The sequence below is a fragment of the Scardinius erythrophthalmus genome, assembly GCF_964197995.2.
Source record: "Scardinius erythrophthalmus genome assembly, chromosome: 23".
Taxonomy (NCBI): Eukaryota; Metazoa; Chordata; class Actinopteri; order Cypriniformes; family Leuciscidae; genus Scardinius; species Scardinius erythrophthalmus.
Window position 1 is genome coordinate 15097391 of NC_138243.1, and position 16964 is coordinate 15114354.

At 38.6% G+C, this 16964-nt stretch overlaps 3 protein-coding genes across 4 annotated transcripts; all 3 read right to left on the minus strand.

The window, feature by feature from the left end:
• Positions 1-928: 928 nt before the first annotated feature.
• On the minus strand, positions 929-2203 carry LOC308683520 (P2Y purinoceptor 3; the record flags this gene model as incomplete). The annotated part of the gene is made up of 1 exon (XM_081353984.1): positions 929-2203. One exon carries the CDS (start codon positions 2201-2203, stop codon positions 929-931), a length of 1275 nt encoding a protein of 424 aa, XP_081210110.1.
• Positions 2204-4495: 2292 nt separating this feature from the next.
• Positions 4496-9284, minus strand: LOC308684015 (schwannomin-interacting protein 1). Its single transcript, XM_081354996.1, has 7 exons — positions 8838-9284; positions 7258-7490; positions 6987-7117; positions 6814-6901; positions 6593-6706; positions 5225-5345; positions 4496-5090 (listed from the first exon to the last, which is right to left on the minus strand). The coding sequence occupies exons 2-7, from the start codon at positions 7453-7455 to the stop codon at positions 4990-4992; spliced, it is 753 nt and encodes a 250-aa protein (XP_081211122.1). The 5' UTR covers positions 7456-7490; positions 8838-9284; the 3' UTR covers positions 4496-4989.
• A 151-nt stretch (positions 9285-9435) lies between these two features.
• LOC308683624 (uncharacterized protein) lies at positions 9436-16666 on the minus strand. 2 transcript variants are annotated; one of them, XM_081354159.1, is made up of 9 exons: positions 16193-16607; positions 15766-15988; positions 14822-14960; positions 13641-13780; positions 13285-13337; positions 13011-13135; positions 11505-11822; positions 11191-11412; positions 9436-10392 (listed from the first exon to the last, which is right to left on the minus strand). In XM_081354159.1, exons 2-9 carry the CDS (start codon positions 15978-15980, stop codon positions 10378-10380), a joined length of 1227 nt encoding a protein of 408 aa, XP_081210285.1. In that variant the 5' UTR covers positions 15981-15988; positions 16193-16607; the 3' UTR covers positions 9436-10377. The 2 variants fall into 2 exon arrangements, with proteins under 2 accessions (XP_081210285.1, XP_081210284.1); XM_081354158.1 differs by lacking the exon at positions 9436-10392 and having other exon boundaries at positions 10953-11412; positions 16193-16666.
• Between the last annotated feature and the right edge of the window lie 298 nt (positions 16667-16964).

Here is a 16964-nt window from a genome sequence, read left to right on the forward strand (position 1 = left end):
CGCTACAAAAGTATTTTTCATTGTGGTTCATGATACCTAATGCATTAACTCATTTTAATGAATGACATTTATATACAACAAATATCTGGTTTTCATTTTTAATGGTGAATTCTTATGAATTTTACACTCAATATTAATATTAACAATATTCAATATTAAGCATTTATAGTGAATGTGTGTATTTTCTTTCCGAACTGTATTTAAGGCAAACATATTTAACAAAATAGAATTATTTATGAAGTTAATTCTATTGTACCATTCCTAAAGCAAATGTCTGGTGTTGCTTATGAATTGGCGAATGCTGAGGAATTCAAGCATAAATAAAGCATAATAAATTACAAGGTGCTTTTAAGGTTTCATTTAGACAAAGTGTGTGATTTTATCTTTGAGATGCATTAAAATTACTTTTTATTCACTCCAGGCCTTAAATTAAAAAATACTAAAAATAGCAGGGATGTGTAATTCAACCGTTTCAGGATCTCTACAACACACAGGGCATGCCTTGCTATTAGTGTGAGCGAATCAGTTTTATTGTCATTTAAGATGTAAATTAGTAACTTTTTACTTCCTGTTTCTTTTGTTTATTATTTTGGCCTGTTAACAGTACTTCACTTCTGGTCACTCAGCAGTTAATAACTTATTTTGTGCTTGAGAAATGCCAATTTCATACTTTGATGAATTATTACTTTATTAATATTTACTGATTTTACAGTTTTACTCACCAAATATCCATCACAAACAAACAAACACAAAAACATAATGTTTAAAAGAGGTGGCTGGTTATAACTGCTCGGTCGCATACTAGCATTAAACATGCTGTAATACTCAAGATTGTGTGAAATTACTCAGTAATATTAATGAATAATAAATAATATGAAATCTGGAGCATTTAAAGTAGGTCTGTCCCTTTGTGCATTCCCAACCTCATCTATGTTATTCCTGACGATTTCGAGTCACTTTCCTGAGCTTCGTCTGCTTTATGTGAATCGCCTTGCTCTTGATCCTCAGCCTCTTTCTGTCCTCCAAGAATCTGTAAAGGCCAGAGAAGGTGGGTGTTATGACCGGCGTCGGAGCGTCCACAGCAGGCTAAGCTTTTGTCTCCTGTTAAGAAATAAAGGAGCGCATTGAGCCACGAATTGCAGGAAGCCAGCGGCCGAGTGATCTTGTAGCAAATGGAAACCATCCGCATGGTTTGGCACTCGGCGGCCTTCGTTTCCTTGAGGACCAGGAAGAGTGTGCGCGTAATGTGGAAGGGCAGAAAACACAGTGCGAACAGGATGGTGATGGCGATGATGGTTTTGATGGACTTGCGTCGCCTGTTGAGGTACGGCGCGTGTTGAGACCCCGAGATGGACACGGACGTCCTGTCCTTGACCCCTTCCGTCCCACCACACATTCCCCCTTCCTCCTGCACCTGTGGCTGGGAATGCAGCGTCAGGAAAATGGTCCGCACCACCTGCGAATAGCACCACGCAATGACGATAAAAGGGAAAAAGAAGCCCAGAAGGTGCAGAACGATTCCGTAAGGCACGTATTCGGAAAACTCTGTGTCTATTGCGTCATCCCAGCAGTTCCTGTAAACCTCCACCTCGACTTTTCCGGCATCACTGCTACCTTCCGACCAAGAATCGACTCCTTCATTCACTCCACCGCCTAGTTTCCTCAAAACATCCCCTGTTTTGGCGAACCGGACGATGGGGCACGTAAGTATGAACACTACGACCCAAACGGCAGCGCAAATGCCTCTAACCACCCGCTTGCTCTCCAGGGTGATGGTTCTGATCGGATGGCAGATGCCCATGTAGCGATGGACGGATATACAGGTGAGGAAGAAGATGCTGCAGTACAGGTTGAAGTAAAACAAGAAACGCACCAGCCTGCACATGAAGTCTCCGAAAACCCAGTGGTCACGCATCACGTAGCTAGCCACGAGGAACGGCAGCGAGAAGCTGTACATCAGATCCGTGGAGGCCAGATTGACCATGTAGATCAGCGAAGTGTTCCACTGACGGCCACTCTTGCACCGGTAGGACCGCAGGAGGACGGTGGAGTTCAGGACGAGGCTGAGCAAGAAGGTCAAGGAGTAGCACAGAGGCAAGATGACGTACTTGTAGGACTCGTCGATGCTACAGCTGTGCAGCGCGCTGTGGTTTCGAACATCTGCCTGCACTGATGCGTTGGAGACTGAAGCCGTGGTCTTCATGATCAGCTGTCCTCGATCTCGTAACCACAAAGCCACATCACTGTCTTCTCTGGACCTCTTCAACTCAATCTAGAAGCACCACATTCGTCAACCTTCAGGATATCCTGTGAGGACATCGCTCCGAGATAGAGAAAACAGATGAACGTTACATATTTTTACTGTGATTGCACTGTAAATCTGAACTTTCGTGTTTGCAGTCCGTCCTATGGTTTATTTCCAAGCAAACTGCAGGTTGACCAATGACTCAGCCCTTCAACTTTCTCTGTCTATAATGCTGATTCGGCCCCTTCTGGTCTATTGCCCCATCAATCAGTAACAAACCGTTCCGTAAACCCTTCATTCATCTTTCCATCCCCCATTTTTTTGTGTCCCATGTATTAGACAAGTTCTTTTGCTTTGCGGTTTGTCTTTGCACAAATTAAGAGGTATCAACACGCGTCACTTCCTGACCTAACTGACCTCGTTTGCAATGAAAACTGTGTTAAGATGCCTAATTTATGTCAAGACATGGCTGATGCATTCATCTATATGCATAGTACCTACATAACATGAAGCACTAATGACAATGTCCATGTTTGGTTCATGAATTACTTGAGTTTGCTTCTTAATAAATATTCCTGTGTACTACAGAGGCGGCTTTGGTATTACAGTATCATGTGTTCTTGCAGGTATGTTCCAGTAAATAATTAATACTCATTCATTCAGACAAGAATCGCTGAGCGGAAACCCAATCCAGCGTACAGTTCAACACAAAAGTGCGCATATCAATTATAAACACCATGATTTGAGTATTAAAAGTTTGAAAATCTAAACTAGAGAAATTTGAAAGTATTATTGAGATATATATAAGACTATATAGGTCATCTTTATTCATTTAAAGCACCCCTCCACCACCCCCACACTAAGTATTAAAGCTATGTTTGTTTTGTTTTGATAGATCTATATGAAATATCTTACCTGTTTAAAGGTCAAGGAAAAAAGGTAACTCCAATGTGCAGCCAAAATGCATTAATTTCTTCACGCATCTGATAAAAGGTCAGGATGAAAAGTTCAGTGCTGTGTACGTTTTGCTGCACTGCATCTACAGTCTCTGATTACAAATTATCAATTTACTATCCAGATCTGCTAAATTGTACTAGTCATGTCTCAATCAGTAATTCTGTGTGCTTCCTTCTTTTCTGTCTCACATCTTTGCCCTCTCTCGCCATCCACTGTGCTTGAATGGTCAGTCAGCAGAGCTGCATGCAGTCGACTACATTTATGTTCAACACACAGGTTCGTTATGTAAAACTTACCAGGGCTAAACAAATCCGTACAAATAATTTTAACAATTACAAGTATAACTTCTTTTGTTTTATGTACCCCCTCAAACCATTTTTTTTTTCAATTCATGTGGCCTTTTTAATCTTTAATCAAACTTACCCACCCTCTTACAGCGACATCTCTTCTCTGATGACTTATTTATTGCGTGAGGGCGGGACAACCTGTCACTCACATGAGATCGACCAATAGCAGACCACAACCATCCAATCAATTCCCGATGGACAAAATCAAGCCCCGCCCTTCATTTTTTCTTGTTCGAGAAGCAGTTTCACCTGTGTATAAGTCACAATAGAGAAGAAAAGACTATTGCAACCTCAGTTTCATACCGACTTTAAAGGGATAGTTCACTTTGAAATAAAATTTTGGTATGTTTTAGCTTACCTCAAGGGCATCCAACACAGGGACATCTGAGAGGGCGCGGGCGGGTATAGATATATACTTGGCTAGATGTGCTTGGCTACGGTTTCGTTCCAATGAACTGCAGTAGCCAAGGCGACGTCTAGTGTATATATCTATACCCGCCCGCGCCCTCAGATCATTTGGACTCGGCTGTGTTCAAGAGGTAACAACAACGATATAAATACTGTTCGTTTTCTCACACAAACCGCTCGTTTCGTGTCTTAGGCCATCAATGTGTACTTACGATGGGGAATTGTTTAATTTGGACGATGGGGAATTGTTTTAATTTGGACTCTGTGCATGCTCTTTGAGAGTGACCGTATACCTGCATTGTATGACTGACAGACAAGAATGGTTTGGCCTAAAAATATCAAAATTGAAACTACTGCGGAAAAAAAGACACCTACATCTTGGATGCCCTTGAGGTAAGCTAACACATACCAAAATTTTATTTCAAAGTGAACTATCCCTTTAAGCATCACTTAATTTTTTGCAGAGTATGAATAGCATAATTGTCAAGATTCCACTACTTGCATTTCCAAATCCACAAAAAAGGCTGACAACTCTGTATAAAATACAAAATAAATGATTTATTAAATTATTGTGAATATTTAGCACTGGGATATTCATTCTCATGTATAAGTTCGATACACAGGAAAGTTGTAAGGCACATTCATAATTCACACCACTTTTATTCTTATGACGATTACTAATACTGTATTTCAATGGAATGCTTATTGTAACGGATGATTAATACATCACAGTTATTGATCACATATGGCTTTGACAGCAGCTTGTTATATTCTCTATTTACAGAAGCAAAACTAAACCATAAGTGATGAGACATGAATCAGAGCCATTAGGGTTTGTTATTAAGGCACTTTTTCCACAATAAAACTTGTGACTATAATCAATGTGACTCACATTTTAGCAAAAGTTTCTTTGAGGGCTACATTTCTTCAAGAACAAACAGGATATTCTGGCCTTGTTAGTCCACAGGATGAGTAACAGTAAATTACTGCTTTCAGAAAGTGCCAACGTTGAACTGCAGTTATGAAAATCATTCACAATGTCGTCATATCCTGTACGTCCAGGAGCAAAGCATCTTGCTTATTCCGAAGGTGGTCTCGTACTACAAGATGTTTCACCAGTTCTGAGCTCAAATCTAAAAGCACAAATCAAATTAGTGTATGAGTGGATAAGTGTTTAAAGAAGCATGGAAATTATAACACATTTGTGAGTGGCATTTTTTATTTAAAATGTTGTTCTTGCAAACTGTACCCTTGAGGAAAAAGATACCTTGAATGTCTTCATTCAGTGAGGCCCTGAGCGCATTCAGCTGCAGTAAAGAGCATGTCTGCAGATCACTAAGGCTAAGAATCTTTCTCCTTATGTTCACGTTACTGTGGGTGACTTCTTCCTGAAATTAAAAACAAAAATATGAACAAAAGAAATACGAGAAAAATGAATGACCACAAAGACAGTCGCACAAAAAGAAAAAAAAAAACCCCACTGGATTAAGTTCAAATAACACAGACATCTTACACTCCTCTGCCTTAAAGGCACAAGTACCACAGCAACATTGCAGAAGTAAAACTCTTTTTAACATTTTAAGCTTATACTTTTTAAAAGCTTAAACTTTTCTTTCTGTGTAAACTGACACATTTAACTGCTTATCGATTTGTTTTATATAAATCTGGTACATTTCAAAATTTGCCAACCTCTTTTATTTAAACCTGGGAAAATCTCAGTGTTTCCCAGCTTCCTTAAAATAAATCTGGGAATAATGTTGTCAAAGGTACCGACTTGGGTGTTTTAAAAATTTTAAAACGTGACGATACTAGCATTTTGAGCACTTTTGAGCGGATTCTTAAACACCTCTGATTGGTCACTGTGTTCACGCGCTCAACATACATGTCTGTGATTGGCTACAATGATCAACACTTCAGAAACATGTCGTCAATAGATATCTTTGACGCTCTTCACCGAGCGCTTACACAGATACACAGAGGAGCGTTTGAAAGCAGATGTCTATAAGGATATATTAGGGATCTGCTGATAAATGACTGCTTTCAAACGCTCCTGTCATTAATTAAAATACTGATATTTGGCGCCAGCGCACCGATTATCTTATTGCACGAAGAAGGACAACGATATATCGCCCTATCGATATTTTGACCCACCCCTAGCAATAAATACCACTTTTAAAATAGATTAAAATAGAAAACAGTCATTCGACATTGTAATAATATTTCACAATAATACTGTTTTTGTTGTAATTTTGATCAAATAAATGCAGGCTTGTTGAGCATAACAGATAAAATATTGATATATTATATAATTCAAATGAAATGTGACTCATCCCAGAGCTGGTTGGTTTGGTCCATGACAGGAACTCTTTATTGAAGTTTTTTTTTTTTGAAGAACATGAAAGAGAAAATTACTTCTGGAAACAAGGCCACTTTTCCGTCATCATCTACTTATGTGATCCTGTCTAACTTTATACTGTGGAACACAAAAGTAGATGCCTTGAATGATACTTTTATGGTGCTTCTGAATCAATTTTGAAACTTGAAAGCTTCAGTCCCCATTACAAGCTCCTTTTGTGTTCCACGGAAGACAGACAGACCATACTCTTAGGTGAACTATGCCTTTGAAACCCCTCACCTCTTTCTCTTTCTGTTCGGCCAATAGCTTGTCTCTGAGAGCCCTGAGAGCTGTTTTCACTTCCTGTTTTAGCCCCAGAGAGCAACTCCCACGTACCTCCGCCTCACATGAGCTCTGAGGATGACAAAAACCTAATGCTTTTTTGCAGCGTCATAAATCATGACCTGAGGTACAACTTTAAAAAACTCAGCGAAGCTACTATCACGACTATCTGCTCCCACCTCTTTGCTAGAAGCTCCTTCGTCATCCTCCCCCTCGCTCTCACTGTTGTTGATGAAACAGAGCTGAAGATTTTTAGGACTATTAAATCTGTTCGATGGAAACACAGTGCACATTTGAATAAAAACATCAGAACAACGCGTCTCAACATTATGAACCTGCTCGTGCGTAATACCGTGAGGTTATGACAGGAACGCGGCAGGGACTGTAGTCGTTCTCATCTGCCCATGGCTCCCGGTGGAGTGAATAGTGTTTTGACCCTGTCCAGCATCCAAGTATTCTGTCTCGCTCTGATAAACCCAGACTCTAAAACACAAGGAGGTCAACATTGATAATAATAAGAAATATTTGACTGTATTTTAGGTCAAATAAATGCAGCAAGCATTAAAAATAAATCATAATTATTCGTTGTAGTGTATATATATAAAGTCCAGATAAAATGTTACCTCTGCCTTTGTCCTTCTTTCCTCTTCCTGCCTTTCTAGCTCTGCAATCCGTAAACTTAAATCCTCCCACTGCATGATGGGTAGGTCGTGATCACCCAGGGGGGTCTCCTCACTCTTCTGTTTGGTCCTCTGGCCGGAGGGTGAGGGGTCATCTGTGGTCCTCTCAAAATGCCTGTCGCTGTCTGGATTCTCCTCCATCCGTCGGAGAGTTATGCTAGTCCAGCATAGACAGGCTAAAAGCACATCCATTTCCACATGCATTTAATGCCACAAAATGAAAAACATAATTAAATAAAAATAATTAAGATCATTTCCAAAACTTTCATAAAGCTAAATTATTTTGAAATATATAGACATACAGTACAGTAAATAAAAAAATACAGAAAAAACAGTAATATTGTCAAATATTATTACAATTTAAAATAATGCTTTTCTATTTTCATATATTTAAAAATACAATTTATTTTTGTGATGCAAAGCATCATTACTCCAGTCTTCAGTGTCACATGTTCCTTCAGAAATCATTCTAATATGCTGATTTATTATCAATGTTGGAAACTGGATAAATGGTACTGTACATTTATTTGTTATCCCTCCACAAAATGGGTAGGTTTTTGAGCCTAAGATTTTCAAACATCCTATCAGAAAACCTTTAAGTGATAAAGTTAGTTGTGGCAATTCAAGATTTAAAACGTAATGTACGCTATATTGTTCAAAAGTTTGGGTCGGTAAGATTATTTTTGTTATTGGGTTGTTTTTGAAAGTATTTTATGGTGACCTAGGCCACATTTAGTAATATTGTGAAATATTATTACAACTAAACATAATGATTTTCTATTTTATTTATTTTATTCCTGTGGTGCAAAGAAGAATTTTCAGCAGGATGATCCTTCTGAAATCATTCTTGCTCAAGAAACATTTTTTATGATCAGTGTTGAAAACAGTTGTGCTGGTGCTTAATATTTGTGAAAACTATGATACATTTTATCTACGCATATAAAAGTTAGGCCTTTAAATGTATGCCTAAAGCAACAGGGTTGACAGTTTTATAGCAAATTTGAAATTTAGCAATCAAACTGGGGCAGATTTCCTAACACAGGAGAATTTGGAAACATGGCTGGGGACATGCCAAAAGACTCCTCGAGGAGACAGAAGGGGAAAAATACATTTACCACATTTTTGTAAAGTTACATACATAGGCTACAAGAGAAATGCCTGTATTAACACATAAACGTTGGTATCTGCCTTTCATTGTTCGTGTCATTGTTTACACATCATGAGGGACAAAATTAAGACACTTTGGCACTTAATTTCATTCCAGACCTTTAAAGGAAATTCTTATTTTCAAAGAAAACAACTCAGCCCAGTCACATTAAAGTGAAGCAGCTTTTCTGTTTGCTTCGTGACGCATGACTAATACGTGCATCTTTAAAAACAAATCTTCGGGAAGTGTTTTTTTATATATATATCAATCATACACTTTATACTTAATTTTACAAGTGACAAAGTTGTATCGCTGCTGAGCCCCTCCAGTTCCTGTTTTCTTTTCTGAAAGATGTTGATGACATTAATTCACTCACCTTTTATCGGAAAACTGATGTCGACATCGCGACTGTCACCTAAACGTCAATGTATTTACACTTTTCGCGCAGTTTAGTGAATTATTTCTCCCTACTTCAATGTTTCCTCTGCTGGAGAGGAAACACCCCTTTGGATTTGGCTTTCCACCCGCCCTTCGTCCGTGTTTCTTCTCCTGTTTTCTTAAACCGCAAGCTAACGGCGACTTTTTATCGATGTCGATCTTCTGAACTTGTGGAGTCAGTTGCTTCTGTTAAAGTTTGAATTGCGCGAATGTTTTGTATACTGTTGTAATGACAGCTGGAAGTGCAGATAAGAAGTTTGGGGAAGGGTTGAGAAAGTTGGTGTCCGATTTCACATGTTGTGAGATGAAGACCGCGAGCAGATGGGAAAGTCTGCGGGACTGTGTCGTGTTCACACTGCTGATGAAATCTGTGATGCAATGCTTCAATTATGTAGAAAATCATATCCTCTTAAACCCTAACATAAACTTCACATCGCATCTCTATGTAAATATTTACACATTTCTGGAGGAGCTCGAGGTTGTTGATTTGCCATGAGTTAAGATGCAGTGAAAGTAGTAAACTGAAACATTCAAAAAAACATCAGAAATCATTTTATTTTGCAGGATCAAACAGTAAAAAAAAAAAAAAAAAAGGAATATAAGAAAACCTTTAAAAGGTTTAGTGACTAAAATGTAAAGTTGTGTTACCATCAATCAGTAGCCTAAATATTTTACACTATTGACAACATGGTTTTACTGACTTAAAAAAATGATAAAAAAGAGAGATTATGAAAAAAATATTTATGCCAACATTTTTTTTCTAGCAATATCAGCCTTTTGAGGCCCATTTCTTTTTTTTACAATCTCTGGACAGTTACATGGACATAAAAAAAGGAGTGTTATGTCAGTGACCAATTTATGTAGGCCTACATATAGCCTACATGTATACGGGTTAGTGAAGGCAATGATCGACCTTAATGATTTTATTTTTTTTTTTTAGTCAGGAACTATCAAGTGTGTCTATTGTATTACTTGCGTAGTTCCTGCGCTTGTATGCTGTCTTTAAAACAACAGAAAAACATATGTAGAAAATACTAAGAAATTTTTACAATCAAATGTTTCAATTAAACTTCAGTCAGTGCTAATATTTGATTTCTATTTGTTATGCTAATAATAAAAGAAAACAAAATGGATATAGATTTAGACATTGTAAATTATATACAAACACTCAATCATGGCCACTTCATTAGGTACACCTTTTTAGTACTGGGTTGGGCCCCCTTTTGCCTTCAGAACTGCCGTAATTCTTGGATTTTGGTCCATATTGACATGATAGCATCACGCAGTTGCTGCAGATTTGTCGACTGCACATCCATGAATCTCTCGTTCCACCATTGTCCCAAAGGTGCTGTATTGGATTGAGATCTGTTGACTGTGGAGGCCATTTGAGTATAGTGAACTCACTGTCATGTTCAATAAATCAATTTCAGATGATTTGAGCTTTGTGACATGGTTCGTTATCTTGCTGGAAGTAGCCATCAGAAGATGATACACTGTGGTCATAAAGGGATGGACATGGTCAGCAACAGTACTCAGGTAGGCCAAAGTGTGGCAAGAAAATATCCTCCACACCACCCCTAGCCCCACAAGGCAGGATGGATCCATGTTTTCATGCTGTTTACACCAAATTCTGACCCTACCATCTGCAGGAACTGAGACTCATCAGACTAGGGGATGCCCTTCTGCAGCCCTCGGCTGTAATGAGTGGTTTTTGAGTTACTTTATCACCTCGAATCAGTTTGGCCATTCTCCTCTGAGTCTGGCGTCAACAAGGCATTTTCGCCCACGGAACTGCCACTCACTGGATATTTTCTCTTTTTCAGGCCGTTCTCTGTAAACCCTAGAGATTGTGCGTGAAAATCCCAGTAGATCAGCAGTTTCTGAAGTACTTAAACCAGCATGTCTTAACTTAAAATCACATTTCTTTTCCACTCTGATGCTCATCTTCAGCAGATCATCTTGACCTACATGCCTAAATGCATTGAGTTGCTGCCATGTGATTGGCCAGATTAGTTAATTAGATAAAATTAACTTTTTTTTGGATAATTATTAAGAATCATCAAGATAATTTTCTTCCTTCAGTATTTCTACAGACTTTCTTTTCCTACAAAAACAAAGCATCTCAGATATGACAGGAAAACTGTGTAATTCAATTCATTTTCCTCAAACTTTAGCTAAACTCAATCAGTCTTTTCTGGCGAAGCTTCCAAAAGCTCCCACTGTGTGGCATCAATGAGCCTATAGTTAATCTGTCTGTATTTCTGTGGGTCTTTCTTCCTCTGTCTGCCCACCTCTTCATATAGACTCTGAAACACTGGCTGAGGTGGTGTGAACCGGGCCACCCTGGCCAGATCCAGATAATAATCCCACTGATCCTTGTCCAAATGGAGCAAGTGTTTCACCTGCACACCTGCGTCTAGTTTTTTTTGCATCTCTCTCTGCACCTCCTTCTCCATCTCTGCCTGGGTGGGCAGCTTTACCGAGCCATCCAGAACGGCAAGAGCAAACTGAACCTATGGATAAAAACGATAATGTTACAGTGAGAATGAATCACATTCACTATTCAAACTGTAATCAAACCATCCAGATTTTTCTCTCTGCTCACCTGACAGTCAAAATGTATGAAAGGGCAAATAATTTTGCACATGCCAATAAAAAACATCGACGGGAAGCCAGGGGGCAGCAAGTACTTGTAGAGCGGAGTCACAAAAAGTGCCTGTAGGTCCAGGCCTAGCTCTGATGGACAAAGGAAAGGGAAGTTAAAGTTGTATCCTGTACAGAACAGAAGAATATCAGCCCGGGTCACTGATCCGTCCTGGAACTGTAAAGATCCATTCTCCAAGACCCCAACAACAGAGGTAGCCTGCTGGATACCCAGAGGCAGAGGTAAGGAGATAGTTGGTGTGCTATGACTTAGAATCACCTAAAATGAGAAAGAGAGAAAATTTTTAGCAAAATTTTTAGCAGAGGCCAGCTTCTCTTTTCACTCCTTACAGATACTAAGACCAGTTCCAAGTGTTTAAGATTATACATTTGAACTACTGATATGGATAGGATGGACAAATCCAAAACAAAATTTGATTTAAAGGGATATGGCAATTGTAAAATCGTTTTTATTAAAATGTATTTACCCTCAAGTTGATCCAAACCCATAAGTCTTTCTTTCTTTTGTGAAACTCAAAGGAGAAAAAGTCATGCTGATCTTTTTGATGCAATAAAAATGCACAGCGGGAAGGTTTAAAGTAGCGATGAAACAGATGTTGTGACAGATCTTTTCTTTATTGTGACATACATCCGAGCGTAACAGATTATCAGAAAAAAAATCTTTCTTCTGCTGAACACAAAAGAGCTAATGAGCCCCATTGACTTCCATAGCATATTTGTCAATGGGGCCCATACATTTTTTGATATCTTTTGTGTTCAGCAGAGGTTTGGAACAACTTGAGGGTGAGTAAATGATGACAGAATTTTCATTTTTGGGTGAACTAACCCTTTAAATACTGCTCTGTATACTTTTATGACTTCAAAAGACTTTGAATCAGAATTATTATTAACTAAAACTAAAACCATAAAAAAATTGTTGCTTGAAATCTTAACTAAAATAAAATATAATATAAAAAAGAAAACTTTTATTTCAGCTAGTTGCCAAGGCAACATTTTTCATTTTCATTTATTTAAACTTGAAGTACTAAAATAATTAAGATTTAAATAAAAATAACAAAAAATTATATAGACACATATATATATATAAAAGAAACTAATAAAAATGACAAAAAAAAAAACTAAACCATTAACTAAAATTAAATTGAAACCAGGAAATATAAAAAAATAAAAATATTCAGCATATAAATCATACTAAATAACACTGCTTTAATGGATTTGAATGGACTTGCTATTGGTCATTTTTTGGAGCACAGCATTTGTCATCATTCAGAGCTGCACAAACTGACATCTTTTGTGTTTCACGGATGAAAAAAGAATACTTCGGCGGGATAATGACAGATTTTCATTTTTGGGAGAACAACCCTCTAATTCACAACCAAAAAAAGCCACTTAAAATGGTTATGTAATATTGTAAAAACAAAAAAGAAGAAGAAGTTAAGCCACAAACCCGAGCATTAACTTGGGCTAACTCAATGGAAATGTCCACGCCAGATGCTCTGGCCCCCAAGACCACAACGGACTTGTTGGCGAAGGGCTCTGGATAGCGGTACGAGTGACTGTGTAAGACTTTCCCTGCAAAACAGCAGCGGAAGAAGGCAAAGATAAATGTAAGAAGATGAGAGACAGAGAGAAAAAAAGTGGAGATGCAGGGGTGTAATGAGACTAATAGTTGGGGCTTTTAGGGTTATGCATTTGTAGTGATCAGTGATCATTTGTTGTACCTTCAAAATGCTCTATTCCAGGAATGTAGGGCAGGTGGGGGTCGGAGTAATGCCTGCAGAAAGAGGAAGGAAATATGAGTCAGCGCTGAGATGCTAAGGGCTCCTGTGGTCTTCTGAATTCCCTCACACAAATGCCACATGAATGCATAACATAATACCCATTCACATCACCTCTGAGAGAATTCAGCGAGATAAAAGCCTCTGGGAATATTATAGGGTAAATGAACATGCCACTATTTGAATAATGCTATGCATTTAGAACATCGCTGCGAAGCTGCAATTGGAGATTAGATGCAATTGTGTCCATTTGAGCATGTCTGGGAGATAAAAGGACTCTTTAAGATGGCATTCCTCACCCGTTGCAGACGAACACTGAGTCGAACGTCTGCGTGTTCCGGTCTCCACATGTGCGGTGCGAAATTACCTCCCACGTCACTGCTCCCCCCGTCTCCGTCTCCATGGAGACGGGCTTCACCTTTTCCACCGCGGTGTTGAACTGTGAGGGACAAAGCAGTCTGTCATAAGCAATATTCTTGCTTCTGTTGGTAAGAAAAATACTAATCCTGAGAACGTTTCTACTGTGGCTTCTAAACACACTTGACGGGTCTTTCGATTTTTGTGGCGAAGCTGATGTCTTTGTCTGACAAGCAGAGGTCAGCGGCCCCTACAACCCTGATCAATAGGCAATCAGTATGATCTCAACTTTCTGGCCACTAGTTGATGAACAATTTTACCCTAATAGCTGTTGATACTCAACTAATACAGTTTATATAGAGTTTTATGTAGGAGGACTATGATCATGTCCCTGCAACTATGAAAAGAGATGTAATACCAGACATTTTTAATGGCATTGCTTTCTCAGACTTAGAATACATGGACACATGCCTTTGTCACCTGATGATTTATCCATATTGTCTGTTAAATGCCACACTGTGTGAAGAAACATGAGTTAGTTCACCCAAAAATTAAAATTCTGTCAGTAATTACTCACCCTCATGTTGTTCCAACCCCGTAAGACTTTCGTTCATCTTCGGAACACAAATTAAGATATTTTTGATGAAATCTGAGAGCTGGATCAAAATCCAAAAAGTATTCTCGTCGCTTGATAAACTTATGGTTGAGCCACTGTAGTCCCTTGGACTATCACTTATGGACTCGATCCCATAGAAGCTTATGGAGGAGTGATCCAGCTCTCAGATCTCATCAAAAATATCTTAATTTGTGTTGCGAAGATGAACGAAAGTCTTAAGGGGTTGTAACAACATGAGGGTGAGTAAATACTGACAGAATTTATATTCAATACTCAATACTCAAATATCTAGAGACATTACGTTTAGGTCTGCAAAATAAACAGTCATAGGAATGGTGATGGACTGGTTTATAACAACACTCTGGATGGTCTGTCTCCTGGTTTAGGCTTTAATAAATCTAAAAATGTATTGTCAACCCACATTTCTTGCATTAAAAGAAAAAGTCAGCAGGAGACTTATTAAGTTTCATTACAGACATAGAATTTATATTGAAGACAATCACATACCTTGATATGACGAGTGATGTCATGTCTCTCACAGTATTTTTCCAAATACCGCTGAACCGACGTATGGTGCAAAAAAGAAGGCAGGTGGTCATCAAAGGGAAATCCAGGGAACATCATAACCTCCTTAGGCAAATTGGTTCTTTAAAACAGATATGGGATTTTATAGTACTAAATTTATACAAAAATTGGACACAAATGAAAAACAAATAAATTCCCTGCTCAAAATAAAAAGACACATCTTAAACCTAGACTGGTTTGCTGTTGTCTGTTCTGCCAGCTTGGTCAGGTCTGTCTATTGCTGACTTTGTTTTGTTGGTGTGCGCTTATTAATAGAGGAGAACATTATTTTGGTAGGATATTTGCTTAAAGTCACCATGAAATCAAAATGGACAATTCTTGTTTTTTTTTATGAAATATTTATTATAAATGATTCATCCATGCACATCCTTGTTATTTATATATTTTTAAATCATGTGCCCTCATAATCTTTAATAAAAAAAAAAAAAAAAAAAAAAAAAAAAACAGCAAGAGTAAACAACTGCAATCCAACGATCCAATCAATTACTGATGGGCAAAATCAAGTCCCGCCCTACATTTTTTCTTGTTTGAGAAATTGTTTCACTTGGAATACATCACAACAGGGAAGAAAAGGCGGCTCAATAGAGAAAATGGGTGGAGCTTGACAGTCCAGCCACACCTTAACTCTACACATAACCCTATCCCTAAACCTAATTTAAGTCAAGCTCCACCCATTACATCCAAAGAGGGGGAGTTGGAAAACTATTGCAACTTCCATTTCATGGCAACTTTAATAGGGTTCAGCTTGTCAGTCTGGGAGATCAGACAATCTAGACTAGTATAAACCAGCCCAAAAGTGATGAAAACCACAAGGTTTAAAATGCCTTTATTCTCAGCAGGATTATGCACAATTTATTGCTCTCTACCTGAGGTCCCGATACATACTGCTGTGGATGGGATACACATTGTCATGTGGGCCAACTTGTTCCTCATAGAACCAGGTCCCACCAAAATGATCAGTCATTTCATAAACCACGGGTGGATCAAAGGTCTCGGGCCTAGACAGGATGTGTCGAGCGGCGCAAAGCCCTGCCGGCCCTGCCCCTATCACCGCTACACGAGCTCTGCTCCTCCGCTCCATTCTCCAGGCTACACGAAAACCGACACAGAAACAAACAGACAAAAATAAATAAAGTTTCGGAGTGAAAAATCCAAAAGTATTTTACCCTCCAATGTTATATAATATTTCGTAATTTATATAAATAAACAATGATTTTTATCTTGACAAATGTGCGCATGCGCAGTACATTTATCAGCAAACCTGCAGGTCTCATATAAGTCAGAAGCAATTACCTGTTCTGGATCGGAAAACTCACCGCCGGTAATCACTCACACACACTACACACACAAAGCTGTTTACTGCGGAGATTTAGCGAGCATAATCCCCCATTTTGAAGGCCTTTTGAAAAGAAATGCTTGGTCACCACAACAGTTGAATAATGTGTCACTAATGTGAACTTCGGTCATGTCTTTGAGTCAGCTGCCTCCAATCATTGTGGATTTCTCCTCTGTTGTTTGCTGTGGGAAGGCTGCATTGGCTGAAAGGAAAATCTTCCGGCATGCTCACTTTATAACTGTCGGTTCTTATCAGTAACGAGACACACACTCACACTGTATACGCCACTGCCAATTCTTTAACAGTTTCACGATGCCAACAACGTTCCCAACACATTTCCCTCGTTTCTTTCAGTAGCCTAATGATCTGACTGACTGTAAAAGCGGGGCGGATGATATAAAGCGCGTGCAATGAATTCAAAATAAAGGCACACTTTCACTTTCACTCTGTCACTTTTAAAACAACTACTATATCTAAAAATTCGATGATACAGTAGATAAACATCTTTGAAACTAAGAGCGGTTACCTGAAGTAGGCTACTCGTTGGTTGACGTTAAGTTTGTTTGTTTACATCAAGTTAAAGTGTTTTTAGCCAGGCTAGTCTGGTTTTCTGGTGCTCTGATGGTATCAGATATGATATTTACATGGTATTTAAAATGTTAGTGCCATTGTACTTTTTTGTTAGTGAATAGCCTATTTGTACAATAAGACACTCTCTGTGAATTTACT

What these genes read in the sequence shown, in the direction of transcription:
- LOC308684015 (XM_081354996.1), bottom strand. Translation starts at nt 7,455, where the DNA reads ATGGAGGAGAATCCAGACAGCGACAGGCATTTTGAGAGGACCACAGAT. An exon ending in GTTCCTGTCATAACCTCACG is followed by an intron (nt 6,902 to 6,986) that starts GTATTACGCACG and finishes TCCATCGAACAG; the next exon opens with ATTTAATAGTCCTAAAAATC. An exon ending in AAGGAGCTTCTAGCAAAGAG is followed by an intron (nt 6,707 to 6,813) that starts GTGGGAGCAGAT and finishes TGTCATCCTCAG; the next exon opens with AGCTCATGTGAGGCGGAGGT.
- LOC308683624 (XM_081354158.1), bottom strand. Translation starts at nt 15,980, where the DNA reads ATGGAGCGGAGGAGCAGAGCTCGTGTAGCGGTGATAGGGGCAGGGCCG. An exon ending in ACATCACTCGTCATATCAAG is followed by an intron (nt 13,781 to 14,821) that starts GTATGTGATTGT and finishes TGTCCCTCACAG; the next exon opens with TTCAACACCGCGGTGGAAAA. An exon ending in TGGAATAGAGCATTTTGAAG is followed by an intron (nt 13,136 to 13,284) that starts GTACAACAAATG and finishes GCTGTTTTGCAG; the next exon opens with GGAAAGTCTTACACAGTCAC.